We start from the raw sequence: 25733 nt of genomic DNA, 5'->3' as shown, positions 1-25733 counted from the left end.
AGATTACAGCTGCAATGAACGAAAGGATTGAAGAAAAGGGAGAAATTGGAAATAAGATAGGCATTTTTGAACTAGTTCTAATGATCGAATTGATTTTGTAGTGGAAAAGTATCGACTACAAGGACTGTTTTACGTGGTAAAACTTTCGTCCTTCCCTGCCACCCACTCGAAGCTTCAGTGGAGATGGCTTGCTTTTTCCAGTTTACTTCCCAAACATCCTGGCCGAGTGATTAATATTAATTACCTACCTTGCGGAGCTGCGCTACTCTTTCAACAACCGTGATACCTCAATGCTGAACTCGGATGCTGTTCATCGTTAGCCTAGGGAAGCTTGTTTGCTACAAGTAAGGCCAATGCTTCGGCTCAACCTGAAGCAATGGGGCGGCTTACCTTGCCGGTATCTGAGGTTTTCATTCCCTAGATCAGAAAAGAGGTTACTGGTTCCCTGTGGACCAAGACCACAACCAACCCAGACGTTGAGATTAAACCTCAAAAGACAGGTTCATCACGGAGCCCGCTCCTCAAGGGCATCTGAAACACTTGCACCCCATGATGATACAATTTACGCACTCTCTTCCGCACAAGGAAGAGCCGGTATAGCAGTCATCCGCATCTCGGGCCCGGACTGCTTAGAGGTAGGTAACCGATAGGAAATCCAAAAAATAGCACATTCAACCCCTACACTTGGTTCGGTATACTAATTAGACCCAGATATACCGCCGTCTCTGCCCTGGCAAGAAACCACCCAAGCCGCGGTATGCAGCCGTCAGGACTCTGTACGCACCGGAAAACCGCCCAGGCACGCCGGACGTGCTCGACTCCGGTGCCCTGGTCCTTTACTTCCCGGGCCCCAAGACCGTAACCGGCGAGGACGTGCTCGAACTGCACACGCACGGCGGGCGGGCGACCGTCAAGTCGGTGCTGTCAGCTATCCCGCAGTGCGCCCCTGCGGCGTCGCGCGTGCGATACGCAGACCCGGGCGAGTTCACACGGCGCGCCTTCTTCAACGACCGCCTGGACCTCGCGCAGGTCGAGTCGCTCGGCGATGCGCTGGACGCCGAGACGGAGCAGCAGCGCCGCGCCGCCGTGCGGGGAAGCTCGGGCCGCCTTGGAGCGTCGTACGACAACTGGCGCGAGAGGCTTTTGCTCGCCCGCGCCGAGATCGAGGCCCTCATAGACTTTTCCGAGGACCAGCACTTTGATGAGAGCCCGCGCGAGCTGCTGCAGAGCGTTGTGGGTCAGGTGCGCGACATTCTCGCCCTCATCGCCCTGCACGAGATGGGTTCCAAGCGCAGCGAGCTCCTGCGCAAGGGCATCAGGATCGCGCTGCTGGGCCCGCCCAACGTTGGTAAGAGCTCGCTCATGAATCTGATCGTGGGACGGGAGGCGTCCATCGTCTCGACCGAGGCGGGGACTACGAGGGACATTGTCGAAGCGAGTCTTGACATCCGGGGCTACCTGTGCACGTTTGCCGATACCGCGGGTTTCAGGTCCGAAGAGACGACCGACGCATCTTCGCCCGCCGAGATTGGCATCGTCGAAAAGGAAGGGATCCGCAGGGCGAGATCCAAAGCCATTGGCTCAGACATCGTCGTGGTTCTAGCATCTGTCGAGAAACAGGGCAACGGCGAGTACTCGATCTGTTACGAGCAGGAGACGGTCCAGCTTGCGGCGCAGGCCCCGCAGAGCCTTGTAGTCATCAACAAGAGCGAGCAAGTCCCCGCGTCAGCACTCAAAACGCTCGTTGCGGGCTTCAAGGCACGCGTCTTGGCACCGTTTTCGGGCCTCCAAGGTGCTGAGCCGCTCGTAATATCATGTAAGGAGGGTGGTAACGCTGACGCCGTAGGGCTGAAGAACAACGAGGCAGATCCTGGCGCTATCCATGCTCTGGTAGACAGCTTGTCCGCCCGCTTTGAGAGTTTGACATCACTGCCTGACGATATGCAGGATCTCCTGGGCGTCACTGAACGTCAGGGTCAGCTATTGGCTAGATGTCGTGGCCATCTGGATGACTTCATTTCTGAAGCTACCAGGAGCTCTGATGAGCCGGGCAGCCAGATTTACCAGCACGAAGAGGATATAGACGTTGTGCTTGCTGCTGAACATCTCCGCTACGCCGCCAATGCTCTGGCCGAGATAACTGGTCGTGGCGGCTATGGAGACACTGAAGAGGTCCTTGGTGTCATATTTGAAAAGTGAGTACCTATTTATCTACGCCGAACCTCTTATCTGTTAAGAGTCGATGTGTGCCAGGCCATCGCTGGCTGCTCGCAATTTTTTTCACATCAACTCGAACTGGCAAATCACTAACAGTCACTCTTGATCATCAGGTTTTGTGTTGGTAAATAATATTGATAATTTTGCAACTCTTATTGTAGCAAAACAGCATGTCTAGCGAATGAATATAGGAGAGAGGGATCGAGGCAGTGATGCCCCCGGCCCGTTCCCGTACATCCCCGGCTACTTTCTCCCCCGATGAGACGAAGAGAAATATTGCTAGATGACGAACAGGATAGAATGGAAAAGAAATAAAAAGAAAAAGGCTGTCTAAGAGCGCCTGCGTAATGCTGTCATTGTTCTGGTGGTATCCGCGGTTGCCGCGTCCTGTTCTTTAAAAAAAAAAAAAAGCGGTTGCCCGTTGGTTGAGTCTTGTATCGCTCGCTGGAAAATGCTGATAGGTTTTGCTGCCGAGTAGGTTCAGGCGAAGATGCTTCAGATGAGCTGATCGTTTGCGACTTTGCGCTTATTTCTTCTCCTCCTCCTCATCGTCATTGCCCCTGAGATGTATTGTTAGCTTCGACGGTCTCCGAAAAAGCCAGATTTGCATGGGGGTCATAGTACTCACTTGTTATAGCCGGAGCGACCCTGGAGACGGTACTCATCCTCCTCATCGGGCTTCTGGTTGTAACCGCTGCGTCCAGCCTCGATGACCGGGAAGCAAGGAGCAGTGAAGGAGGTCATGACAGCCATTGCGAAATTTTTTGGGATTTGTGTGGGAAGATTGGGGGTTTTTGTGATGAAAGGTTTGCTTGTGGCTGTGTGTGTATTGGAAGACTGTTGGTATTGTTGATGTTGTTGTGATGATGATATTGAGACAAACAAAAGACATCCTGGGGGGAGAGATATCAAGACTTATATAGATGGATGAGAAATTACAGAACAAGTATGATCAATAAGCATTCGAGGTACTCCGGCCATGTCATCGATCCGTGCCGTCAGTCTTCGGGGGTGGGATACTAGACGGTGGGCATAGACTCGGAGGTTGCTTCACACCCCAAGCCACCGGTGTGGCTGTCAGAAAGTGATGACATGAGTTCTAGAGCAATTCTAGACACACGGAATTATTAGGCAGCAAAAACATGGCAGCACAAGAGAGGGAGTGGACAGAAAAGAAAATAGGGCCTTGCTACTCAGCCTACTCCATGCCTCGCCAATGATGCGCCGCAAGGCTTATTTTTTTTTTTTTTTTTTTTTTTGCGGCTGCCTATAAGCTGGTGGGTATGTGCGTAAGGCACAGAGATAAAACATGTAAATTCAGGAGATATTGTACACAGTCAATTTCGCCGTGGTCCCGCCGCCCACCGGTATAATGTACAATGACTGGAGATGGTACATCTAGCGCCCTGCGACAAAATAGGTAAAGAACTAGTCTAGACTAGGTACCTAACTAGATGCGTGTGGCAGTACAAACGTCGAGAAAAGAAAAATGAGATTAAAAGGAGAGTATTGAAAATCTCACGTGCATGTAAAAGTAGTGTCAGGCTTTCTCGAATACGCGCAAAATTACCTTGTTCGGAAAAGCGCGCCTGGAAATATCGAGGGTGAGATACCGGGCTGTCTGATGTCTGCATGGGGATAAAATGAAATGGAGGGCATACTGTAGATAGATGAAAGCGGACAATTGCAGGCAGTATTTTTCTCTGGTATTATTGCTTGGGCGAGTGGGTCGAAAATGTTCCGCGATCCGCCAGTCTGGGTCTGCCGTATCACAGCGCAAAAAGTCCAAACAGGGCAGGACTCGGCAGGGCAGGACAAGGGGGGCAGGGTAAGGGGGAGGGACAGGGGCAGACTCGTGTCAGGGCTTGTGCGACGTCGGATTGGACCTTTGTGCAGTATTGCCAGACAAGGTACACCTAGATTATGGTACTTTTAGCTGGATGTTTTGTACTGTATGTATTCTTGGCCAAGAATAGGCGAATCAGCAAACGCCAAAGTGAATATGGGGGCTAAAAACGGCACAATCTGAGCCCGTCCGTAAGGCTGTTCACCTTGTCAGCAAATACCCACTCAAACACACTCAGCAGCGCAGAACTAAGGTTGGAAAGAGGCTGAGCCCGGGTCTGGTTGACTCAGATACAAGGCTATAAACAATACCATGGTGCAGACGGGTCAAGCCACCATTCAACCCACCGGCGTGCCTAGATAGGGACAGTGTTGTAAGGGTTCTTTTTTTTTTTTTTCCTCAGTGGCTTGTGTGCGCAGAGGTGCTGACTTTTCTCGGGTTTGTACGGATGTTGGAGGGTACCTAGTGATGAATGAATAGGAGCCGACTGCCGTTGCACATCCGGTTGCTATGCATACCTACCGTACGTAGTATTTCCAGATGCTCCACCCATCCACATTCTTGCTGCTGCAGTGCTTTCTTGGGTTGGGTCCCGACTTTTAATACGTTTGCCACAGAAATCAGGTGGTGTGCAATACTGTGTAGGTAGGTAATTACTGTAGATTCTCCATACAAAATCGCAAGGTGCTGAGGCCTAAAGTCTTTCTGCACGCGACGATCGCCGCACGCTTTTTCCTGCTTCAAGCGTCATATTACTAACATCCGGTGACAAATCTTACCAGTAGCTTCTATATTTTTGCTCATCAGGATAATACGACGACTCACCGTTTCCTGACTGTTGACGCCATGAGCCAGCCTTCGGCAGAACAGCCGCTGTCTGCATATGCGTTCTGCAGTCAGAGATGCTCCATTAAAGACCAGCATGTGCATCTGATCAGCAGCCTGTCGGCGATGTCCTTGCGGTGAAGAGAAAACAATCACCAGGAATTTACAGGAGACGCCTACGCAACCAGTATGTAAGAGGATAGAATAATTTACATCGTACCCCAAAATCGGAACAAAAGAAAAGCGGGTATCGAAGTAAATATTGGCTTACGCATCCCTACCTACTTACCAGTAATATGATATTCGGAGTTGCGGTTACCAAGTTGGCAAGATGCATGCATGAACCAGCGGGGAAAATACTTTTACAGCGTGCAAGCAAAGAACGAAAAGGCGGAATTTACCCGCGAATGCCAAGGATGGAATTAAAATTTAAAAGCCTGGATTGGCTACGGAGCGCGAACACGGCGTTCCGGAGATAATTACCATCCCAATCAAACGGTATTCGATGTTTGGGTTGTGCAAGTCCCTAGATACCGGGAGTTGGTTCTACCAACATTGTAACTTGTCATCCACGTGGACTCGGGCGGCCGAAAGGGATCCGTCTGATCTGTGCTGATGGGGTACGGCAGGCGAAAGCCGGCGTCCTGTTCTGTGAGCGGAACAAGACCGGGGCTGTGTTATGCTATTATCTATCACAGCTAATTTGCTGATGCTGTATGGTCCTCGGGCTCGGTGACCCAATTCGCTCCATGTGCGCAATGTGACTCGTAATTCCACAGGCATGCTTCTGTATGGCGTTGTTCTAAACATAAACTGCTATGGCATTTGAGGTCATGTTCTCACTCTTGTCCTACCCATACATAGATCAGAATAGGAGTCATCCATCGATCCTGGGTTTCTAATTAGGGTAAGGTAGGTAGATAGGTGGTCGTCATGTTTGGCGAGCCTGGAAATAGTAACCGTCTGCTGAGACGTCCGGGACGTGTGTTCGTGCCGGCATTTCGGAGATATTAACTCCCAAGACGGTAAGTTGGTGGATGCCATGTTACTGATTGATCTGGTGGTACGGGCGCTTATTGAGTTTCTGGTGAGGATGCAGAACCGAGGTGTGGTGGTGGGCGGTTTTATGGAAGCAAAAAAAAAAAAAGAAGAATATACAGCAGGGGAAAACATGTACTGTAAAGTTATGTAGTCCCTGGTATTATGATAGCTACTCCGTACCTACCAGTAGGTGTGCAATTTTCTTGCAACCAACCAAGGGCGGGGGGGGGGGGGGGGACGTGTTGGGTTGCGATATTTTTGCACAGGTGCTATGGGCAAGCTAGGTATCTTCGGTACCCACCCGGGACGACTTTCCCTTGTTGGAAACCTTGCGACTGAACTGAAGGTGCCTGAACTTTTACGCTTGTCAGACGTGCATTCCGTTTTCTCACTCAGACTCCAACACCACCTGCATCCAAGACAAAGAAGGACGCCCGCCCGCTAGAAACAATTGAGCCCCCACCGAATAGATAGCGCCGTTTTTTTTTCTTTTTTGCCAAATTGGTCACTGGGTTCTCACCGAGTCCCTTGGGAAAGGGGCGAAGCCAGCCCTATGGGGGCTATTTTTCTGCTGCAACCCTTCAAATGGCTGAGTCTTGGCGATTGCTTGCGATCTGGAGCCACGCTGTCGGGGAACCATTCAGCGCAGAGCAAGATCAATGGTCTCGAGTTTGTCTCAATAGGGTTCTCGGCATCGCGCCGGCGACCCGGGGACTCGTCATGAACATGCACGTGGCGCGCTGAAGTCTGCCTAGGTAGGTCTTGTCGGTCACATCTTTTTGCTGCTGGCCGTTACACCTGCTGCTAACTTCCATACCACCTGCTACTTACCACCTGCTATTGCCACCTGGCGCTAGAAGCCAGCTGGAGTGAAACAGTCCAGAACGCTCTTCACCTCGCTTGGCATAGATTGATTGGGGGCCGAATTCCAACAGGATAAACGTCTGGTTGCGGTTGTCCAGCCTCACTCCAGCTCCAAGCCACGAGACCCAAGAAATGCCAACATCTCGCTTAAAATACTGCTGCCTTGTGTCTTTGTGAACAAACTTCCGTCTTATTCAAGAACAGGGCGAACTTGTGGGTCTGAACCACACTGGAAGACGACCTCCTGCTGGCCGGAGTAATATCACTTCCGGCACAAACGGGCCTGTCTGTAAGAGCAGAACACCCAAGCGGCCCCCGTATACGAATATAAGCAATTCGAAATGAAGCTATTCACATAGCCTCGCACCACTAGGGGTAGTTTTGCCCACCCAAACTACCTTACTGGATCGCTTCTTCGGGCCGGTGGGGGCCAGGCTACTGTGCCGCAGTGGCGGAGTAGATTGACCGGGTCTGGAGCTGTCCCACGGATTGCAGCAAAAGGGGAAGCCTTGCGTGGGGGTAGGAAACAAAACGAACAACACGCGTATGCGGTGCGCTTGCCTCACTATGTAAGGTAGGTAGCTGCTCTGCACGTACTAGTCCATATGTTGACATCAAGCACACCGGTGACGTATAACCGTTTTCTTTTTCTTTTTCTCTCTTTTTCTCTTTCTTTCTCAACAACATACACCTCAAGTTGTTTCCAATCTAGACTATTTTGTCTACATTTTTCTACAGAACCTCATCGGTGACCAGGGTGTTGGCAGTCAGTTGTTCTGGACTAGCTTCGCCGGAGCATGTCCCGCGTTTGCCTTACAAGGCTGGACCGGAGACGCCATGATTACTTAGTTTGATCTGGCGTCGCACTATGCTCGAGCCCGTCTGACGAATAGGCTCGCCCTGAAGCCTATCGGAAACAGTTGCGAGCGCTATGACTGCATACGAGCCAAAGGAAACAGGACAAGAGATGCTTGGTGCCTTCATGTCCATAAGTGATATATGGGATAGAAAAACACAGATTAAAGCGGAGAAAGTCAGCTTGAAATACGGGAAAGCGGGGGACGATTCTTTTGATTCGCCCTGGTGCAAGATTGTAAGATTACTTGCATCAAGCCTTGACGCTACTTAGGTAGATAAAAATGAAGCTCGAAACGGCAGCTCGGAATCGGGAGCTCGGATAACTCAACTCGGATGGAAAAAAGCTCTACGCCGTGGCTGTTGCACCTCTAACATTCTCATCCATCGTTGTACTGGGTAGCTTTGTGTTGCGGCGTTCGAGTCTTCCGACACAAGTCTACATATGTAGACATCAAAGCCCCGGATCTGTCTCAAGCAGGACGCTGGTTATGAAGGCCGGGGGTGGACGAGCAGTCGAGCTGAGCGAGGAAAACACCTTCATGCCCTACAACTGCGAAATGGCTATAAGTAGTCCATTGATCAAGAGCCTCGCCAAGCTATCTTTGGTTGACCCATCTGCTGCTCCTCCAGTGGTAGCTGGGGCAGTAACGTCCTGAATGTCGTGTTTGACATTCTGAAAGCCGAATACTTCAGGCAGGCCAACAGGCGCAAAAGTAGGTATTCATGCGTTCCATCTGTAGCACATCAGACCATTACAGTAGCATCTTGTCATAGGAACCATAGATAACCAACATTTCTATCAAAAAGGAGCACTGATATGCGAAGGCTTATGTGGTTCTAGGGGGATCCCGGCGTTTCTCTCCCGTCTGAGTGATACTCAAACTCATGCGGTACGGGTGCGTCGCCTCCTTTAGAGTCGTCTGGATCTGCCTCCATAACCGCTGCGGCAGCCTTCTGACTCTCCGCCTCCTTCTTTTGCCTAGCCCTCTCATCTCTCTCCCTCTGGCTCTCGCTTTCCACCGACTCTAGCACGTGCTGCTCCTGGGGCGCGACGGCCCTGTCGCCCCTGATCAGGGCAGTCATGAACATGGCCCACTCCCAAGGCTTCTCCTCGCCGCCCGGCAAGCTGTTGAAGTACTCCCAGCCCATAACGCCTCCAAAGTCGGCGCGGCGGCCGACCAGGATGGGGAGCACAGATGCCAGCATCTCCCAGGGCACCCAGCCGCTGCCGTTTGCGTGGTTGGTGACGAGGCCGACCACGACCTTGTCGGCGGGGAAGCGGCCTCTGGACATGATGAGCTCGTACATGACCGGGTTGCTGCAGTCGCCCCACCCGCAGTAGAACTGGGTGTTGTACCACGCGATCTCGTGACCCCTCTCGGCGTGCAGGGCGTCGTAACCGAAACCCGAGAGGTTCCGGCGCGGGTCATCGTCGCCCAGCAGCGCCGTGGCCACGGGGGCCAGGGTGATGATGAAGTCGGGGCCAAAGTCGGCGCGGAGGCGGTCAATGAGGCGCACTATGCCCTGCAGCGACATGGGCTCCTCGACGTCGAGGTCCAGGCCCTCGAGGGCGTGCGTCTCAATCATCCTATGCAGCGCAGCGTAGTACCTCTCGAACTGGGCCTGGTCGGCGTCCAGGCGCTCGTAGGAGCCGCGGGCGTGCCCTCCCAGCATCCCGAGAATCTTGACCCCGGAGGCCTGGAGGATGCGCATCTCGGCCCACATGGTCTGGTAGCGCTCGTGGCCCGGGTGGTGGTCGTTGAGCGTGATGGCGTCCGGGTCCTCGTTTAGGTGGATGGCGGCGACGATGACGTGGGTCACGCTCACGCCGGGCTCCCTGATGAGGGGCAGGACTGAGATGGGCTTGCCATCGCGGGTGTGCGTGGTTTGGAAATATGTTATGATGCGAGGCAGGTGTGGACCTGGGGTTGATGGTATGGGCGGCATTGTATGTAGGGTTGGGGATTTATAAGTTGTAGTAGTACAAAGCCCGATTTGTGGTCAAGGTACCGTGCTGTACCTAGACCTAGACCTAGTCCTAGTCCTAGAACTAGATAGTACCAACGGGGCCAAGCCTGGTTTTGACGGGATGGGTGACGGACTATGATGTAACGTGCGCAGATGTAAGTGGTACTTGATTGTGGATAAGGGTACCTAGGTTGTATCGCAAGTTGATTTTTAGTCCTGTAGCTCAGCTCTAAATTTTGTTAATGAATGAACTGGTTTGTCTTTGATGGTGATTATAGCGCTGATGAGGGAATATCGTATTTAGACCCTAACCCAACCACAGCTGAGCAAATGGACAAATGGCGTTCCATTCGGGGTAAAAATCAAGTGGGGTAAACAGCCTGGTAAACTTCCCTGGTCTTTAGTTCTTTAGTGCCTTGTTAATTTTGACACTAAATTGAAACCGCTGACCTCAACCTCATTTTCTATGCTTGTCGATGAACAAAAAAAAAAAAAGGAAAAATGAAAAATGAAAATGAAAATCATAACACCTTATACATACATATAAAATACAAACTCGCATCAAGCCACTCATGCGTTATTCACCTAAAACTTAAACTCTCCGCCTTATCCTGCCCGTACGGCACACTCGGCGTCCTCCACTCAGGCGTTGCGTCCTTTTCGCCCTCGATAGTGACGATGGGTCGCAGGATGCTCAAGCTCCTGCCGTCAAAGGCACTGGTCGGGAAACTCTGGAAGAACTTTCCATCCGGCTTCAGGTAATCACCGAGCACACGCTTCCACCCGTCATAGACGGTGACTAGCAGGTCTAAGACGTGGTGCTGGCCTCTCATCTCGGCCCACTCGAATCGCTTCCTGCACTCCTCAACCGTGCTCTCCGGGTACAGTCCAATCTCCTCGGTGAGGGCGAATGCGTTGACCTGCGTGAGGCTTGCGTGCGCCCGGTAGCTTCCGCCCTCTGTGGCCCTGCGTCTGAGGCCCAGCATCGCGCCCACGGCGCCGATCACGCCAGTCGTCATGTCGGAGACGGGCAGGCTGGGGAGGACCGCTTCGCCGTCGGGGATCATGCCCTTGAGCGAACGACCAGTCACGTATGCCGAGCCGGCCGCCGCGTCGGCAATCTGCTGCCATCCGGGCCTCTCGGCGTAGTACCCGTCAGGACCGTAGCAGTTCTCGTTGACGTAGACGATGCCCCGGCCGCGCTCGCCGGCCATCTTCAGGAGGTCGTTGAGGCCGAAGCCGAACTTGGCGAGCTTGTTGATGCGGAAACCGTTGATGAAGACGTCGCAGTCGCCCACGAGCTTCTTGAGCGTGGCCACCTCGTCTGGCTTGCGCAGGTCGATCAGGGTGGTGCGCTTGCCGGCGTTGAGGCTGAGCTGCATGATGTTGATGTCGCGCAGGTGAGGCGGGTTGACGCGGATCACGTCGGCGCCATAGGCGGCCAGGATCGTGCCGATCTCGGGACCTGCGATGACTCTGGTCATCTCAACTACCTTGACGCCTGCCAGCGGCCGCTTGTCGTTGGGGTTGAGCGGCGGGAAGGCGACTGCGGGTGTTGGGATAGCGTGGTCCTGCTTTTCAACTTCGACGACCGGGTGGCGGGCGAGCGAGCGGCCCATCTCGGACTCACGCCACTCCTTGGGAGTGAAGCAGATGCTGCCACATGCGCCGTTGCGGAGGTTGGTCAGCTCCAGCTCTTCCGGGCTCATCTTGCTTGTGTGCTTGGCGATGAGCTCGGCGGCCTCCTCGGCAGAGGAAACCTTGGCTGTTGCCGGGTCAATGCCGATGGATCGCAGCATCGGCTCTGCGTCCATGCTGCCGTGCAGAGAGTACCAGCGGTTTGGGTCGCTTGTTGGGTACAAGCCTGTTGTACGGTACTTGAGGGGCGTGTCGGTCCAGCCCTGCTCCCAGCTGGGCAGGAGCTTCTTCATCTCGCCCTGCTTCGTGAGGGTCAAAGCATCGGTATCGTTCAGGAAGACTGTGGCAATGCAACCAAACCACATGGCAACTTGTGTGGTGTTGACTGTCATTTGCCTGGATGGGTTCGGTGCGCCGCGCAGAGCGAGGATCTCATCTGCGAGCACGCCGGTCATGGCATGTAATGCCGCGGCCACAGAGACGGCCTTGATCGGGCCTGGCATCACGGGGAACGGCTCACCCTCGAAGCGGACCTTGTCGAGGACATTGTTATCTTGTGTGAAGCCTGGTGTTTGCGAAGCGAGCAGACGGAAGATGCGGGCTGTGTCCTCGGGTACTGGAGTGAAGGTCTTGTCGGTGTAAGTGCCCGGCCCATATGCATCTGGAATTCTGTCAGACGTCATGATGTACGAGGTATGTATATGATGATTTAAGTGATGTGACGTTCTGTTATTGTGGTATTGTGTTTTTGTCTTCCAAAGGTAAGCTGATGGAATGAAGATTTGGATCAAGCCACATCAACTGGCAGAGTGTCGGTCTCTTATTATATGCTTTGTTCGCAACGTGGAATACAATATGATGGGCCATGTTTCGCATGTTCCCGAAAACACGCCGTGTCGGAGTTTCTACTCTAGTGGACAAGATAATACTCATCATACCCGCTGGCCTTGAACCACCCTGACTTGTGTAACCAAGCTTCCGCCTTGCCTGCCCTCGGGTTGCGCAATTGCAATGATGCAGATAGCCCCATATCAAAGCACCGTGATCCTAGAAATCGCTCTCTAGTTCCGCCTAACGTCATCCCTTGTTTTCAACTTTAATTAACAGTGGCGGACGAGATTCCGGGATTAAGGGTGTGCTGTGCCAAGTTGCATCTCGATCTTCGCCGAGGTTGGGCACCAGGGTTCTCCCCCTTTTTTGCAGCAACCTTGCCAGGCTTGTTTCCGTTTCCAGTCCCAGTGTTTTCGAAGCAGTAAGTCCTCGGGCGAAGCCGCTCATCGAGACCTGTGTGGAGCGGGGCATGAATCGTCTTGAGATGGCGGAATACAAGCCGCCATTTCCCAAAGCGGTATGTTTTCTGGAATCGGCAGTATTTATGTTGTCCCACGGTATATTCCCGCTCATCGGGGCTCGCACCTGCTACTCAAGAATCATGCTAAAGCTTGCATCATATTGGGTCCGATCCGTAGTGCCGGATTTTCTGGGGCAGCATCCTAGCGACAAAGGCAGTTCGGGGTCTTTGATGACATGTTTCCGAGATTCAGCACCAACGCCACAGTCGGCGTGTCCAGGGGAGTACAATAAAACTAGAAGTCGATTATCCTGATGTGAGAAGACTTGTTACTCTGCATTTCAACTTTTTTTTACTGCTTCTTAACCACTATAACTGCTTGAATCCAAAAACCACACTCTAGCAAAATCCCGACTACATCTACATCTACCTATCTACTCTACAACATTGACGATATCAACACAACAACACAATCAAACATAGAAACCTTTTCACCAAAAAAAAAGATGGCAGGCGTCAACAAAGTAGCAATCATCGGTTGCGGCTCCATCGGTGCATCATGGGCCGCTCTTTTCCTCGCACAAGGTCTTGAAGTCTCAGCATTCGACGTCAACCCTTCAGCAGAAAGTTTCCTTCGAGAGCTCGTCGCCAACGCACTACCAGTGCTCTCATCGCTAGGTCTTGTCAAGAGCTCGCAAGCAACGGCAGCGGATATCGAATTCACCACAGATATGGCCACCGCTCTCAAGAATGCCAGCTTTGTACAAGAAAACGGTCCCGAGAGGCTAGACTTCAAGCAGAAACTCTTCCGCGGCGTCGCTAATCTCGTCGACCCAGACACCATCATCGCGACGAGCAGCAGCGGGCTGACCTGCTCGAGCATCCAGCAGGGGCTTGAGGCACAGCACAAGCCCGAGCGGGTGGTGGTGGGCCACCCGTTCAACCCGCCACACCTCATCCCTCTCGTCGAGGTCGTGGGCGGCGAGCAGACATCCCAAGCCACCATCAGCAGAACGATGGGCTTCTACGAGGAGGTGGGCAAGAAGGCGGTTCACATCAAGAAGGAGGTGGTCGGACACGTGGCCAACCGGCTGCAGGCGGCACTGATGCGCGAGGTCATGTACCTGGTGCAGGAGGGCGTCGCCGACGTGTCAGACATTGACCGCGCCATGTCCAACGGGCCCGGTCTGCGGTGGGGCGTCATGGGCCCTAGCATGCTCTTCCACCTGGGCGGCGGGCAGGGAGGCATCGAGTACATGGCCGACCACCTGCTGGAGCCCATGATGAGCTGGTACGCGCGTGAGGACCCCAAGGTCGACGACGAGCTCAAGCGCAAGTGGGTCGAGGGGACAAAGGCGGCGGTAGATGGGAGGGAGTACAGACCCCTGGCCAAGCAGCGAGACGAGGAGATTGTGAGGCTGTTGAACGTCAGGAAAGAGTGGGACGGATTTGCTGAGGCTTGCAGGATGTGCTCTGCTTCCGAGGCGGGGAAGTCCTGAGAAGAGGAGCGTCTGTCTCTAGTTTAGTCGCGGCATGTGTCTAGGTTCCCAGGTACCAACTTGTTTGTTTAGTTCTTGTTAAAATACTATAGTAATTTTGATATCAATATCCAAGTGACAGACAGGCTCGACTCAAGCAACCTGCACATGGCAAAATTTGCTTCGCCTAGTTCTGGCCCAAATCGACGGCTTGTAAGGAAAGCTTCCCTCTTTTTAGGGAATTTTGATATTTCTTGTATAACCATGGAGCCTTTCCGCTGCGTTGAAATCCAAAAGATAAGACGGAGAAAAAAAAAAAAAAAAAAGTATTTACCGGTTGCCGGTAGGTAGTCTGCAATGTGGAACCCAGAGATTTCATGGTGACGGGATGACGTCAAGCTTATATGCCCGGCCCCACCCGAAGTATTGCAGTACAAGTCCCTGCAGGCAGAACCCTTCAGCGCAATCCAGCCCTATGCAACTTGTCATTCCAGGGATAAAAAAATGCTTAATTATCCGTCAAGCGGAACCAACCCATCAAAAGTTGTCTGGCGGAAAGATTTCCGCCCGCCAAAACTTGACTATGTATCCGAAATATTCTCCCCAAGATCATCATCAGTAGTACCAACTGCTTGTTGGCCACCAAAAGCACCCGCTTCCTTTTCTTGGTATTTATCTTCCAAAACAGCTAAACGTTTGCGGAACTCTCCGACGTCACGCCGTGGAGAGGCCGATTGTGTTTCCGACTCGTGCATACTTCGCCGTCGAGGATGCTGTAGCTGCACTTGCGGAGCAACCTGGCTTTCCAATGTCGGCGATCTGGCAACGCAAAGATAGCTAGGTAGGTAAGGTAGCTCGCTGTTTGTGGTGTTATGATACTTTACTTAGCTTACCTTTCCACGGTTTGGTGGCCCCCACCCCAGGGGACATAGCTTGTGTGGCAATGTAAAGCACAAAGATATAACACACGGTTCTGGTATTCATTCTCTTCATGGGTGCAGTATCCGTTGGCAGCAGAATTTCAAACAATATCTAAAATACTAAAATATTCAATACTTGACTTTTAGCAACTGTAGCTCTTCAAAACAAACTCTGCTTGACACCATCAATCTCTTAACCCCTATTCCTTTCCAAATACACGCATAACATACCCCCAAACACTCATAACCACACAAACCACAATGTCAACACAGCCATCACACCGTCTCTATATCCTCGACACAGACCTATCAACCAATGTGTCCACAAGGCACGGGAGGATAATATCCTGCCGGCCCGACGGCAGCGATCTCCGCACCGTGGTCGACGGCATCAAGAACCTCCCAGATGGCATCGTCGTCGACCACGACCGCGGCCTCATGTACTGGACCAGCATGGGAACCAGCCTGTCCGCCGAGGGCGGGTCTATTGAGCGCGCCAAGCTCGACGGGTCCGACCACAAGACTATCATCGCCTCCGGAACCGTCGGTGTCTTCACCCCCAAGCAGATCACCCTCGCCCGCCGCAGCGGCAAGCTGTATTGGTGCGACAGGGAAGGCATGAAGGTCATGCGGGCCAACACCGACGGCTCCGGCGTCGAGGTACTGTGGTCGACGGGCAACGCGGCCGAGGAGGACGACAGGCGCGATCAGATGAGGTGGTGCGTCGGCGTCGGCGTTGACGAGGAGCGCGGCTTCGTCTACTGGACGCAAAAGGGGCCTTCCAAGGGCGGCAAGGGTCGCGTCTTTCGTGGTCCCCTCAGCCAGTCGCCGTTTTCGCCCGATGACGTCGAGGTTCTGATCGACGGGCTGCCAGAACCCATCGACCTCGAGGTTGACGAGCAGTCGGGCACGCTCTACTGGACCGACAGGGGCGACCCGCCGACGGGGAACTCGCTCAACTGCGTTAGCATTGCTGACGTCGAGGGGGTTATGAACGGCACCGCCAGGGGACAGGTGCGAACTCTGGCGAGGAGGCTACACGAAACGATCGGGTTGGCCTTGGACAAGAGCGGTGGCGTGTGCTATGTTACGGATCTCGCTGGAGGTGTATACGCGGTTGATATAAAGAGCGGCCAGAAAACTGTCATTTTCAGCGAGCTAGGAGATACTACTGGCATTGCACTGGTTTGATGGAGGAGTTTTGGCTACAACTAGAGAACAGCATTTCACAGACTACAATCAGGATAACTGACAAGGTTCTACAGAAGCAGTATTATCATGTGATATTACTAACTGTCTGATACTTGTCTTCCAATAAGTACAGACTGAAGAAACGGCCAAGTCGCTACTAGCGTCGCTATTACCACTTGCGTATCGTGGTATTAAACATAAGATAAGCAAAACAAAGCCCAGACGAGTTGAAGCTCCCTTGACCTAGTCGGTATCACCGGCCAGGGTGATAAAACAAAAAAAGAAGAAAAAAAAGAGAGAGACATCAGAGCGAGGAAATGACAGCTGATGGAGGATAAGAGAGGTCGTAAGGCAAACAAAAGCCAAGAAAAATGCGGTTTATATCCTTAGCCCCCGAGTTCTCCCAGGAGCCGGGATGATGCGAGCCCGGTCCGGAGACGCGATTAGAAACCCGTCCTGGTCATACAGCCCCAGACTATCAACACTTCTCCTGTCGGGGCTTCCATCAACCCCTTCCATGGCCGCCATGTTCGCACTCCTTGCGTGCATATTGCGCTGGTATCCGACGGGAAATCTGGAGGGTGTGCCTGTCGTCTCGTATCCGCTTCCACGCTTCTCTAGGCTGCCAAAGTCGCTGATGAAGCGCTCCGAGACCGCAGCCCGGAAACTACCCGAGAACCTGTCAAAGTCTAGCTTGGGCATCTTGAGCTGCATCAGCTGGTCGTCCATATCCTCCACCGACGACCGTTGGGCCGCCGGCGGCGAACAAGACGACTGCCGATCCTCGCAACCACCCCATATCGACATGGCACATCCGCGCGGTGTTACTACGCTGCTGGGCGACGAGTGTGGCGGTGATGATAGATGCGAATTCTGCGGCGCCGCCTCCGTTTCTTCACCGCTGGCCACGGCTTCCCCCAGCGACAGGTAGTTTCTTGACCCAACCGGTGGGGCCGCTGGGCTGAAGCCACCACCCCTCAGTCGGGGTAGCGTTGGGCTCGCGGGGCCATTGTTGGCCGTGGTCGATGGCTGCGATGACGAGTTGCTGTACGCGCTCACCTGGCTGTTCATCCGCCTCAGCTCCGCAATGGCACCCGTCATGAGAAACTTTCTGTTTCCGCCTGCCGGGCTGGCAGCTTGCTCGCTCATCAAAACACTTGATCGCGCAGGCATGCGAGCCCCAAGAAGCGACGGCTCAGCACGTCGCTTTGCGACCTTTACCGTACCCATCTCCTCGAATTGGCCCCGCTCCCGTCCCCCAACGGCCTCTGGAAGCGGTGGCTGGGCTGGCCGGTACTGAGGATTGACTCTGTTGAGATTGACGACGTCTGTATACTGCGAGTATATCGAAGAGGCAGTTGAGAGTCTCCGGTCACCCCTGTGTCCACGCATCTCGGTTGCAGAGTCTTCAGCGGTGGGTCTGGTGAATTGTGATGGAGAGGGAATGCTCGGACTGGGCAGCGGACTTGGTGTTACGATCGATACGTAGTCATCCTCTTCGAAACCAAGAGTTGGCGACCATGTCCTGTCGAGGTTCTCGACTCTGAGGTCCAGAGGAGGTGGCACAACCTTGACACGACCGACCGAAGGACTGTCAAAGTCCCTACCTCTGAACATGCCTGGGCTGAACAGTGACTGCCTGGAGTTCATGGTGCTTGGGCTGGTGATCACTACAGTTGGCTTTGGCGGCGTGGCAGCTTCGTCCTCATCACTGCTGACCAGTGACACTTGCCGAAGCGTTGGTGCTGGGAAAATGCTGGTTCCATGGCGGGCTGGTGTGACCTCTTTATTTTCCAATGACGACCCCTCGAGCGATTGACTGCCAAAACTCTTGGGTCTGGGGCTTCCGTTGGGTGAGATGCTTGACAGAGGCATGCCGGCGTCGCGCTGGTCAGTCGACGAGGAGCTTGGTGATCGGAGTTTCGGCGGTCGGTTGAGCACCAGCTTCGGCGGCCCAACGGAAGCTACCCGCACGTTACCAACCCGTAGCTTTCCTGGACTGCATGGGGGTTTTTGGCTAGCCTTTGGGGTGCAATCATCCGAAGAGAAAGGGTCAGATGCTGTAGTCCGGTTCATGTTGTCAGACATGCTGATCGACGGATGACTGGTGATCTGGGTGATGTTGTCATTATTGTTGCTCTCGTCCTCACTGTATACTGTAGACAACGACGACGAAATGCTGCTGAGCGGAGAGGACATCTGGGGTCGACTTTCTTGACGGGATGGACTCCTGCTGGGGCTCGAGAGACCCCTGGGTAGACCTGCCATGGCATCCGCATCATCCGCATCAGCGACTGCCGCTAGGTTGTACATGCTTTCTGGCTCTGATATGTCAGACGAAACGGAGAGCTTGCGGTCGTGGGCATGGTAAGGTGTCGACGGCTGCGACTTGCCAGACTTTGTTGGACTTGGTGTGCGGCTGCGATCGTCTTTGTGCCGGTCCCGGTCCCGGTCGTCATGGTCATCGTCCACCCCTGTTAGGCCGCGCCTGCTGATGCTTTCCATGCTCCTGCTGTTGCTCGTGTTCCACCTCTTGACGGGCGATGCAGCCGCTCGGTTCCTTCGTGCAACGCCCGTGATGGTCCCTTGCTCTAGGCGCATTTCCGTTTTAGCCAAAATTTGCGATAGAGTCGAGTCTGTAGATGACTGTCGCCCTCGAGCCGTCGACGGCCGTCTGTGGTTTCCGTCACGGTTGCCATCTCCGTAGTAGTTTTTCAGTCGCGGAGGCGAGTCCTGGCCTTCTTGTCCCTGCGCACCATACCCAAGTGGCCGAGGGGCCTGTGGTAGACTCCTCACCGCGTCGTCCTCGACAAACAATTGCTCGGCCTGCTGACTGTGATGGCTTTCTGTGTGATGATGTAGCTTAGGCAACGTCGGTACCATGGCTTTGAGCGGCCAAGAGTCCCGCATCAGTTTCTTCCCACTGGTGTCCTTATGCTTTTTGACTTTTGGTCCGTGGATGGCATCCTCGTCTATCCAGTTCGAGTTTCGTCTCCTTTGACTGCCTCCTGCGTCACCAACTACCCTTCTACTCCCAGCACCCATGACGCCAAAAAAGTTGCTGAATGAAGCCCGGCGCGAAGTGATGGGTGGAAGAACTGGTAGCGGTATTCTCTGAATAGGTGATGGCGAACGATCAGCCATAAAGTTCTCGGGAACTTCGCGCTTTCGCAGCTTGTTCGGGCTTCCTACTCGTTCTTCGTCCACGTCCTCTTCCAAGACCAGTCCCTTGGCTTGAAAAGAGTTGCGACGTTTCTCAGCCTTTCGTTTTCCAAGCCAGACGAGTCCGAAGCCGAGGATGAGAAATAGCACAAGTGTTGACCCAAGCGCTATGCCAACCATGGCTCCGACTGGCACACCCGGCTGCTCTTCCGTTGAGGAGAACTGCCCCTCCGCTATATGAGACTCTCCGGTCATGTCTGCGATGTTGATGTCGATAGTGTTCGCCTGCCCGATGGAAGGTGGCACGTCTGGTGGAATAAAACTGAATACTCAACCTCACCAAGCTCAGCAAGTCTCGGGGTTATTCGCTGCCATCAGACGGAGTTCCCCCCCCCCCAGGAGACGAGAGTACTCATAAAGCCCAAACCACAAACTGGCGTCTAGAGCAGCCTCGCGTGTTCTTTGAGCCATCTCGTATTAAAATGAGTAAACTAAGAGACTAGGCAAGGCTTACCCACGGAACGCATCACAACAGACGCTGGAATGGGCTGTGGAATTAGTTGTGCTGGACGACTTCATTCCAACTAGCTGCTGGGTATGAGACACCTTTCTGGCAAAGGTATGCTGTTCAATGATTCGCCGTACCTGTCGATCTACGTTTGTTAATAATGAAATCTCGGACACTGGCATGTCAGTTGCCGCACATGGTACGAGTGCAAATGAGCGATACCGTTCCAGCCTTTAGCGCGCCAACCTGCGGTAAATCCGCATCTTGATCAAAGGAGGGTGCCATGCAATGCGCGTTCCTAGGTCGATCTTCCCCATGTGGCACAACACCAGCGGACAGGATCAGTCATGAATGTGATGCAATTTGAGTAAATAAGAGAGAAAGCACCCCTTCACTTCGCGCCGGCAAATGGCACTTCAACCTTGCCATCACTTTAAACCCTTCTTAATATAAGTTCTCCTCTTGTGGGTTGCAGTCATATAAAATTGCAAATTTCGGACAGCTTTTTTGCTGTCGAAATTATACAGATATCTTACTCCTCCCAACCGAGTTCTGTATTTGGGTACTTGTCAAAACCCTCACGAGTAAGTCGAATCATGATACCACTCGAAACCTGTCCAATAGAGTAGACAATTGGAGGGGAAAACGGTTGAAAACAAAAAGTAGCATTCGATAAGAGAAAATGTTGACAAAAAGAAGTTCTCGAAATTTACTGAACTGATCATTGAAATGGAACAAGAAAACAAAAACATAAAAAATCCCTCTTGCTGCCGACAGGAAGACAACGAGAGCCGGCCCTGCTGTCATCATATGGGACAACTTCAGACATGCAGCAATCACTGAGCGCGAGCGTGCTTCTGAAGGTGACGCAATTGTCGGCGGACTAACGGAGGAGGAGCCGGACCCCCTGCTGTGGCTACAACAGTCTCATCCACAAACTGGGTGACATATTTGATGTCCTCAACCCAGATGATCTTCTGAACGAGATTTCCCATAGTGATGTACTCTGTCCTCACGCCGTCATTACTCTCCTCACGAGTAACGGGCGTAGGTGGGGGAGGCGGGGGAGTAATGACAGGCGGAGGAGGTGGAGGAGGAGGAGCCGGAGGGGAAGGAGGGGGAGGCGGCGGAGGAGGAGGCGGCGGCGGAGCAGCAGCAGCCGGGGCGGGCTCCGACTCGGCCTTGACGGATCCAGCACCGTCGTCACCAGGGTCAGGGTATGGTGTTTGGACAGCAGCAGCGCCTACGCCCTCGGACTGCTTAAAGACCTGGCCAGGGAGATACTGATCACCAGTGGGCGTCGCACCCGGTTGGTAGCTCATCACTGGCAACGAGGGGACTGAAATGGCAGGTGGCGGGTTCGGGTCAGTAGCAGGCTGCGGGCCAACCTGGATGGGAACGTTTCCAGGCAGAGCGGGCAGACCAGGTCCGGTGACATTCTCGTTGGCCATCATGTCTGGAAGCTTGATCTTGCATTGCCCGGCTTTTGCGTCGTCCTGAATGTTGAACAGCGGACAATCCTGGATTCTGCCGGAGGGGTTTGTGCAGGTATCGGCAGCGTTCTGCAGGAAGTCCACGTCCCAACCAGTCATAAAATCAGCGTGGTAGCCAAAACCTATACAAGAATCAAGTTGGCGATTGTTAGCAAGCATTCAGCAATGTTAGGAATCAGGAAAGGCGTTTCGGGGTTTTTTTTTTCTTCTTCTCACTAACCCTGAATATCGCCATTGGAGATGACGAATCTGCCATTGCGCCCCTTGAAGGCAGCGGTGTTCCATATAATCTCATAGAAGAGACTGATGAGGCGTTTAGGATGAGACTTGGGACAGTTGCCAGTCATGACCAAATCCGGGTAGGCAACGTGGGAGCGGTGATCAGGAGAGTCTACATCTACGCCGTTCCAGCACGATGGGAACATCTGCTCGAAGCGCACGCCATCAGCGCAGTTCGCGTCAAGGTAGGCCTTGTCCGGAAGAAAATGGCGGGAGAGTGAGCCTTCGGGGGCCTTCGCATAATTAAGACAGTTGAATCCTATTGCACGCTGCTGAAGATCGGGCTGAGAGGTCTGTCCCAACTTGGCCCAGATCGACTTTTCAGGATCAGGCTTGCTCACATCACCAAGAGCCTCCGAGTAGTTGCGGCGCAGGCTGTCGCCGGCAATCATACGGAAACCCTTGGGAAAAGCGATGAGCTTCTCTCCTGGGTTGGGAAAAAGGAGGTAATAACTAATGAGAAAGTCAGCACTCTAATATCCAATGCGAAGTGAGTGGCACCTAAGAGTAATAGAGAGTTGAGGTGACGAGAAGTGATGACAGAAATAACTCACGCAAGCATGCCACCTTCCTGCTGGACAATTTCAAACTGTCCGGTCGTGGCATCCTGAAAAAACAGGGACGGATGCCAGTAAGCAGACTTGTCCTGAGTAACGGCGCAAGAAGTGCAGTCCGAGGCCATGAGATCGTCGTAAGTGGCATTGTCACCAAAGCCTAATGCATACAGGTTAGTGACCATGCTTGAGCTATGATCAACGTTTTGCCTCAATACATTATTATATCTTACCTCCACCGCCATGAATCGAGTGAAGATGCTGTGCAACTTCGCCTGGTGAGATAAGAGGGTCGATACGGGCCAAACCAGACCTGGCTCGGCACTCCATGCGCCAGAATGCGTTTGTGATCAAGGCGAGGTTGCCCGCAACAAAGAGAGTAGAGAACTTCATGGTTGAGCAGTTCGTGAAGAGGTTTGGCCCGGGATAGTTGTACAGATGGTTGTTTGGATATTGACAAGTCGCCAGATGCGTGATGCGACTGCGAATCTCAAGCAAGCCAGGCCTTGTCGACCGAAGTGGCCTGAAGGCTGAGATAGAAGAAATCCGTCGGTGGGTTTCTTCAAACGAAGGCGAGACACACCACCAAACGTTAACACGGGTATACTAAGCGCGTGTTCTAGGCGTAGTCGATTTTTCGAATCCGCGGCGTTCGTTGAGCGAGGCGACAGCGTGCCTTCCCTTTTCGATCGATAAACCAAAGCAGTGCTTCTGCTACGAAGCAGCCAACACACAAGAAATAGCCCAGTCCGGCGCGCAAAAATGATAATCGGTAGATAGGTCGAAAACACCCCGTCCAGCTGTTACGTATTCCTTTGCTGAGCGTTGATCGGTCGAGGGTATCGGGGGAAATTTGAATCGAATAGAGGGCGCAACAGGCAGATGCAAGACCTCGACGAGAGAGAATCAGAGTACGTATCTGAAACTACTCGAGAAATGAATGCGGTCAACACAGGGGGTCGAAAAGAATGGAATCCGTCACAGTTGTCGAAAGATGAAGAAAAGAAAAAGCAAAGAAGGACTGTGAGAAAGAGTGTGATATTGAAAGAGAGTGGACGCCGAAATTCCAACCACAGCAAACGACGCAGCTGAGAATCGAGCGTTTGAAGGGAGAAAAAAAAAAAAAAACCGAAGGGAGGCGTCGAAACGAAGACAGACGGTCAAGAGTTAAAAAAAGAGGGTGGGAACTTCAAACGAGAGACATAGCTTGTAGATATTACATTGCTCAGATGGGCAAGAAGGCACGTACAAACCCACATCCCGCTAAGCCAACCAACCGATCGGCTTCAATGGACCTGCAGTCTGGGGCAGGGGGGGCCCAAGGAAGGACCCTAACCAGGGTTACGTACCACACCCCCTCCTTGTCTTGACAGGTCACAAGCGACGCGGTAGTAGGTACTGTATTTGCAAACCCCCTCCCTCTATTTCTGGACTAAAAGATGTCGCAGTAGTAACAGTACCTCCTCTAGGTTAGTCAACGTTGTAGGATAGTCCGGGAGTCGAATCCTATCGGCAACGTTATTCTAATCACATATTACCTTTAAATTACGAAGCGCATACTTTGTATAGTAGCTGCAGTGCAGCATTCGACTTTCTCACCTGCAGACTGCGCAGCCCGTGGACCAACCCGTCTTTGCTGCGATCGAAAGACAGGAATGTCGCAAGCTGGAATAGATCGCCACCAGGTGCCGCTCTTTGATGCCAGGTTGCATCCACCCGTGTCTTTGCGGCAGAAGAAATGCGTATCTTGATGCAATGCATGTTCCAATATACAAGGTACCTTAAATAGTATACCATATCGTGAGTTGCTTCTGCCGCACCGTTGATCACGAAACAGGCAACCAGCCAGCCGGCCAAACCGGCCTTGGATTGCTTGCATTTGACAAGTTCCCCACGAAGAATCCGCGCAAGAGAGGCCTGCCATAGCCCCTTCGAAAATAAATTAGATTAAAGGGCTCATCGTCAAGTTTGGGTCTGTGTGGATTTTGCATCAAGTTAGGAAAATCCTAGCCGGGATTGGCGGGGATCGCCTGCACAAACGTTGAAACCCCTGCAAGGGGCGCCCGTCTTAGTCTGGAAAATAGGGGTGTTTCCACAAAGGTATCGTTTCGCCACGATACCTTACAAAAAGTACCTCGGTCATGCAGGCCAATAAGGCTCATGGTACCAAGACTTGCAGAATTAGCCCGAGCGGAGCCGCGCGGGACCTTGCATTGGAGCGGGCTTGCTGCGAGCGAGTTGGAAGCTGGAACCATTGGCAGGGATCTCCGAGGGAGGCTTTCTTTCGCCCTATCAATCAGATGACTGTCATCCCAAGCCTGAGTGAGCATGGTCCGACGAGACACTTTAATTCTAGTCGCGCTCCCCCCGCTTCGGTCACGATTATACTGTACAATGTACAGTGATAGTGCGCAATCCACGAATTCGCCCCGCGGTGTACCCCGTCTAGGGAAATTTTCCCGCTACAGCTTAATTTATCTGCACGCAAAGAAAAAGAGAGAAAAAAAAAGGGACGCTGGGTCTGTTGACGTCAGCAGCAATCTTCCTGCGGCTGACCGTCTCTATCTTCGACCCCTGTCAACCGAAACCGATGTGCACCTGTTCAACTTGTCAACACTTACCGGTAGGTAATAGTATGGGATGATCCCCATGTCGCAAAGGTCAGTCTACGTCAATGAGGCGTGTGGCGGAACAGCACTAGCCGAAGTACCCTAGCCTTGTGGCTAGAGCCTGACCGGCGCATCGTGGTAACAGACCAGCTAGGTCTAGGTCTATGTAGGTAATTACAGTGATATGTCAATTCCAAGGAAGAACTGGTGATTTGACGATTGCTCAAGTTCGGCATGCTACCTGTCAGTTGAGCCTGGGGCTGGCTGATGGTAATGAGACATCCCAGAGTTGCACTCACTTAATACTATAGTATGTAAAACCCGTAAGAAAAAAAAAAAAAAAAAAAAAAAAAAGACAGGGAGACCGACAAGGTTCGTCTCTTTCGAAACGGTTTCAAGAATAGTCGCTGGATGATGCACCCCTCACACACCCCACTTTAATACCCCCTTTTTACCAAGCATGCCCATTTCACAGGTGATAGATAGCCAGTGTTGGTGCTGGAAGCGCGCTTGCAGCAATATCTTAGGTTCTATTCTGGATTATTCTTCCGCATATTGGCTGTCACTGGCGCAAAAATGGTGCGGCCAGGTGGTTAATTCACCCCCTGAGACCGACCGATAAAAATATGATCAACAACTTGTGTTTACTTCCCAAAAGACGACGCAGAAAGCTTAGATTTGATTAAGTTCTGAATGCGGACTCCATCAATGTTTCTCGATGAGACTGCGTCTGCCGGGTTGTTCTGGCATTGTTCCTCGACACATAAACTTGGGATGCACAGAAGTAAACTTCTCAGCCTCAAAGCGGTAATTATAGGAACGATCCCTCAAAGTTAATCGACCTGATCCAACTGATACCAGAAAAAAACAACATCAATCACCATGAAACTGTGATCGACAGATTGTCGTTAATGGCTTGGAATTTCTTTCAATCATTTTCATGAGTCGTTCTGGCTTGTCTCAAGAAGCTGTCTACGCTACCTCACCTGCG

The 25733-nt window shown here is 52.6% G+C and overlaps 11 protein-coding genes across 11 annotated transcripts; 4 read left to right on the top strand and 7 right to left on the bottom strand.

Annotated features, from left to right (window-relative positions):
* Window positions 1–45: 45 nt before the first annotated feature.
* MGG_04070 lies at window positions 46–2664 on the top strand. The gene is made up of 3 exons (XM_003719721.1): window positions 46–635; window positions 712–2195; window positions 2331–2664. The coding sequence occupies exons 1-3, from the start codon at window positions 354–356 to the stop codon at window positions 2347–2349; spliced, it is 1785 nt and encodes a 594-aa protein (XP_003719769.1). The 5' UTR covers window positions 46–353; the 3' UTR covers window positions 2350–2664.
* Window positions 2665–2743: 79 nt separating this feature from the next.
* MGG_04071 (uncharacterized protein) lies at window positions 2744–2970 on the bottom strand (the record flags this gene model as incomplete). Its single annotated transcript, XM_003719720.1, has 2 exons — window positions 2744–2777; window positions 2846–2970. The coding sequence occupies 2 exons, from the start codon at window positions 2968–2970 to the stop codon at window positions 2744–2746; spliced, it is 159 nt and encodes a 52-aa protein (XP_003719768.1).
* Window positions 2971–4149: 1179 nt separating this feature from the next.
* Window positions 4150–4911, bottom strand: MGG_12142 (uncharacterized protein; the record flags this gene model as incomplete). Its single annotated transcript, XM_003719719.1, has 3 exons — window positions 4150–4260; window positions 4358–4418; window positions 4889–4911. The coding sequence occupies 3 exons, from the start codon at window positions 4909–4911 to the stop codon at window positions 4150–4152; spliced, it is 195 nt and encodes a 64-aa protein (XP_003719767.1).
* Window positions 4912–5821: 910 nt separating this feature from the next.
* Window positions 5822–7642, top strand: MGG_17693 (uncharacterized protein; the record flags this gene model as incomplete). Its single annotated transcript, XM_003719718.1, has 4 exons — window positions 5822–5870; window positions 6081–6115; window positions 7153–7362; window positions 7532–7642. 4 exons carry the CDS (start codon window positions 5822–5824, stop codon window positions 7640–7642), a joined length of 405 nt encoding a protein of 134 aa, XP_003719766.1.
* A 153-nt stretch (window positions 7643–7795) lies between these two features.
* Window positions 7796–9891, bottom strand: MGG_04073 (class III chitinase). Its single transcript, XM_003719717.1, has one exon. The coding sequence runs from the start codon at window positions 9596–9598 to the stop codon at window positions 8489–8491; it is 1110 nt and encodes a 369-aa protein (XP_003719765.1). The 5' UTR covers window positions 9599–9891; the 3' UTR covers window positions 7796–8488.
* Window positions 9892–10200: 309 nt separating this feature from the next.
* Window positions 10201–11940, bottom strand: MGG_04074 (uncharacterized protein; the record flags this gene model as incomplete). The annotated part of the gene is made up of 1 exon (XM_003719716.1): window positions 10201–11940. One exon carries the CDS (start codon window positions 11938–11940, stop codon window positions 10201–10203), a length of 1740 nt encoding a protein of 579 aa, XP_003719764.1.
* A 609-nt stretch (window positions 11941–12549) lies between these two features.
* MGG_04075 (lambda-crystallin) lies at window positions 12550–14129 on the top strand. Its single transcript, XM_003719715.1, has 2 exons — window positions 12550–12605; window positions 12727–14129. The coding sequence occupies exon 2, from the start codon at window positions 13055–13057 to the stop codon at window positions 14045–14047; it is 993 nt and encodes a 330-aa protein (XP_003719763.1). The 5' UTR covers window positions 12550–12605; window positions 12727–13054; the 3' UTR covers window positions 14048–14129.
* A 457-nt stretch (window positions 14130–14586) lies between these two features.
* MGG_04076 (low-density lipoprotein receptor YWTD) lies at window positions 14587–16420 on the top strand. The gene is made up of 2 exons (XM_003719714.1): window positions 14587–14867; window positions 14950–16420. Exon 2 carries the CDS (start codon window positions 15208–15210, stop codon window positions 16135–16137), a length of 930 nt encoding a protein of 309 aa, XP_003719762.1. The 5' UTR covers window positions 14587–14867; window positions 14950–15207; the 3' UTR covers window positions 16138–16420.
* A 95-nt stretch (window positions 16421–16515) lies between these two features.
* Window positions 16516–19554, bottom strand: MGG_04077 (uncharacterized protein; the record flags this gene model as incomplete). Its single annotated transcript, XM_003719713.1, has 1 exon — window positions 16516–19554. The coding sequence occupies one exon, from the start codon at window positions 19552–19554 to the stop codon at window positions 16516–16518; it is 3039 nt and encodes a 1012-aa protein (XP_003719761.1).
* A 594-nt stretch (window positions 19555–20148) lies between these two features.
* MGG_04078 (uncharacterized protein) lies at window positions 20149–23277 on the bottom strand. Its single transcript, XM_003719712.1, has 4 exons — window positions 22367–23277; window positions 22134–22293; window positions 21521–22032; window positions 20149–21422 (listed from the first exon to the last, which is right to left on the bottom strand). Exons 1-4 carry the CDS (start codon window positions 22524–22526, stop codon window positions 20644–20646), a joined length of 1611 nt encoding a protein of 536 aa, XP_003719760.1. The 5' UTR covers window positions 22527–23277; the 3' UTR covers window positions 20149–20643.
* A 228-nt stretch (window positions 23278–23505) lies between these two features.
* On the bottom strand, window positions 23506–24784 carry MGG_17692 (uncharacterized protein; the record flags this gene model as incomplete). The annotated part of the gene is made up of 4 exons (XM_003719711.1): window positions 23506–23639; window positions 23733–24062; window positions 24254–24520; window positions 24755–24784. 4 exons carry the CDS (start codon window positions 24782–24784, stop codon window positions 23604–23606), a joined length of 663 nt encoding a protein of 220 aa, XP_003719759.1. The 3' UTR covers window positions 23506–23603.
* Window positions 24785–25733: the final 949 nt, after the last annotated feature.

Source organism: Pyricularia oryzae, chromosome 6, assembly GCF_000002495.2.
Source record: "Pyricularia oryzae 70-15 chromosome 6, whole genome shotgun sequence".
Classification (NCBI taxonomy): Eukaryota; Fungi; Ascomycota; class Sordariomycetes; order Magnaporthales; family Pyriculariaceae; genus Pyricularia; species Pyricularia oryzae.
Note: the sequence above shows the minus strand (reverse complement) of the source record. Positions and strands in the feature narration are given on the sequence as shown.

What these genes read in the sequence shown, in the direction of transcription:
- MGG_04073 (XM_003719717.1), bottom strand. Translation starts at nt 9,598, where the DNA reads ATGCCGCCCATACCATCAACCCCAGGTCCACACCTGCCTCGCATCATA.
- MGG_04076 (XM_003719714.1), top strand. Translation starts at nt 15,208, where the DNA reads ATGTCAACACAGCCATCACACCGTCTCTATATCCTCGACACAGACCTA.
- MGG_04075 (XM_003719715.1), top strand. Translation starts at nt 13,055, where the DNA reads ATGGCAGGCGTCAACAAAGTAGCAATCATCGGTTGCGGCTCCATCGGT.
- MGG_04078 (XM_003719712.1), bottom strand. Translation starts at nt 22,526, where the DNA reads ATGAAGTTCTCTACTCTCTTTGTTGCGGGCAACCTCGCCTTGATCACA. An exon ending in CTCGATTCATGGCGGTGGAG is followed by an intron (nt 22,294 to 22,366) that starts GTAAGATATAAT and finishes TGTATGCATTAG; the next exon opens with GCTTTGGTGACAATGCCACT. An exon ending in CAGGAAGGTGGCATGCTTGC is followed by an intron (nt 22,033 to 22,133) that starts GTGAGTTATTTC and finishes CTTTCTCATTAG; the next exon opens with TTATTACCTCCTTTTTCCCA.
- MGG_04070 (XM_003719721.1), top strand. Translation starts at nt 354, where the DNA reads ATGCTTCGGCTCAACCTGAAGCAATGGGGCGGCTTACCTTGCCGGTAT. An exon ending in CGGGCCCGGACTGCTTAGAG is followed by an intron (nt 636 to 711) that starts GTAGGTAACCGA and finishes AATTAGACCCAG; the next exon opens with ATATACCGCCGTCTCTGCCC.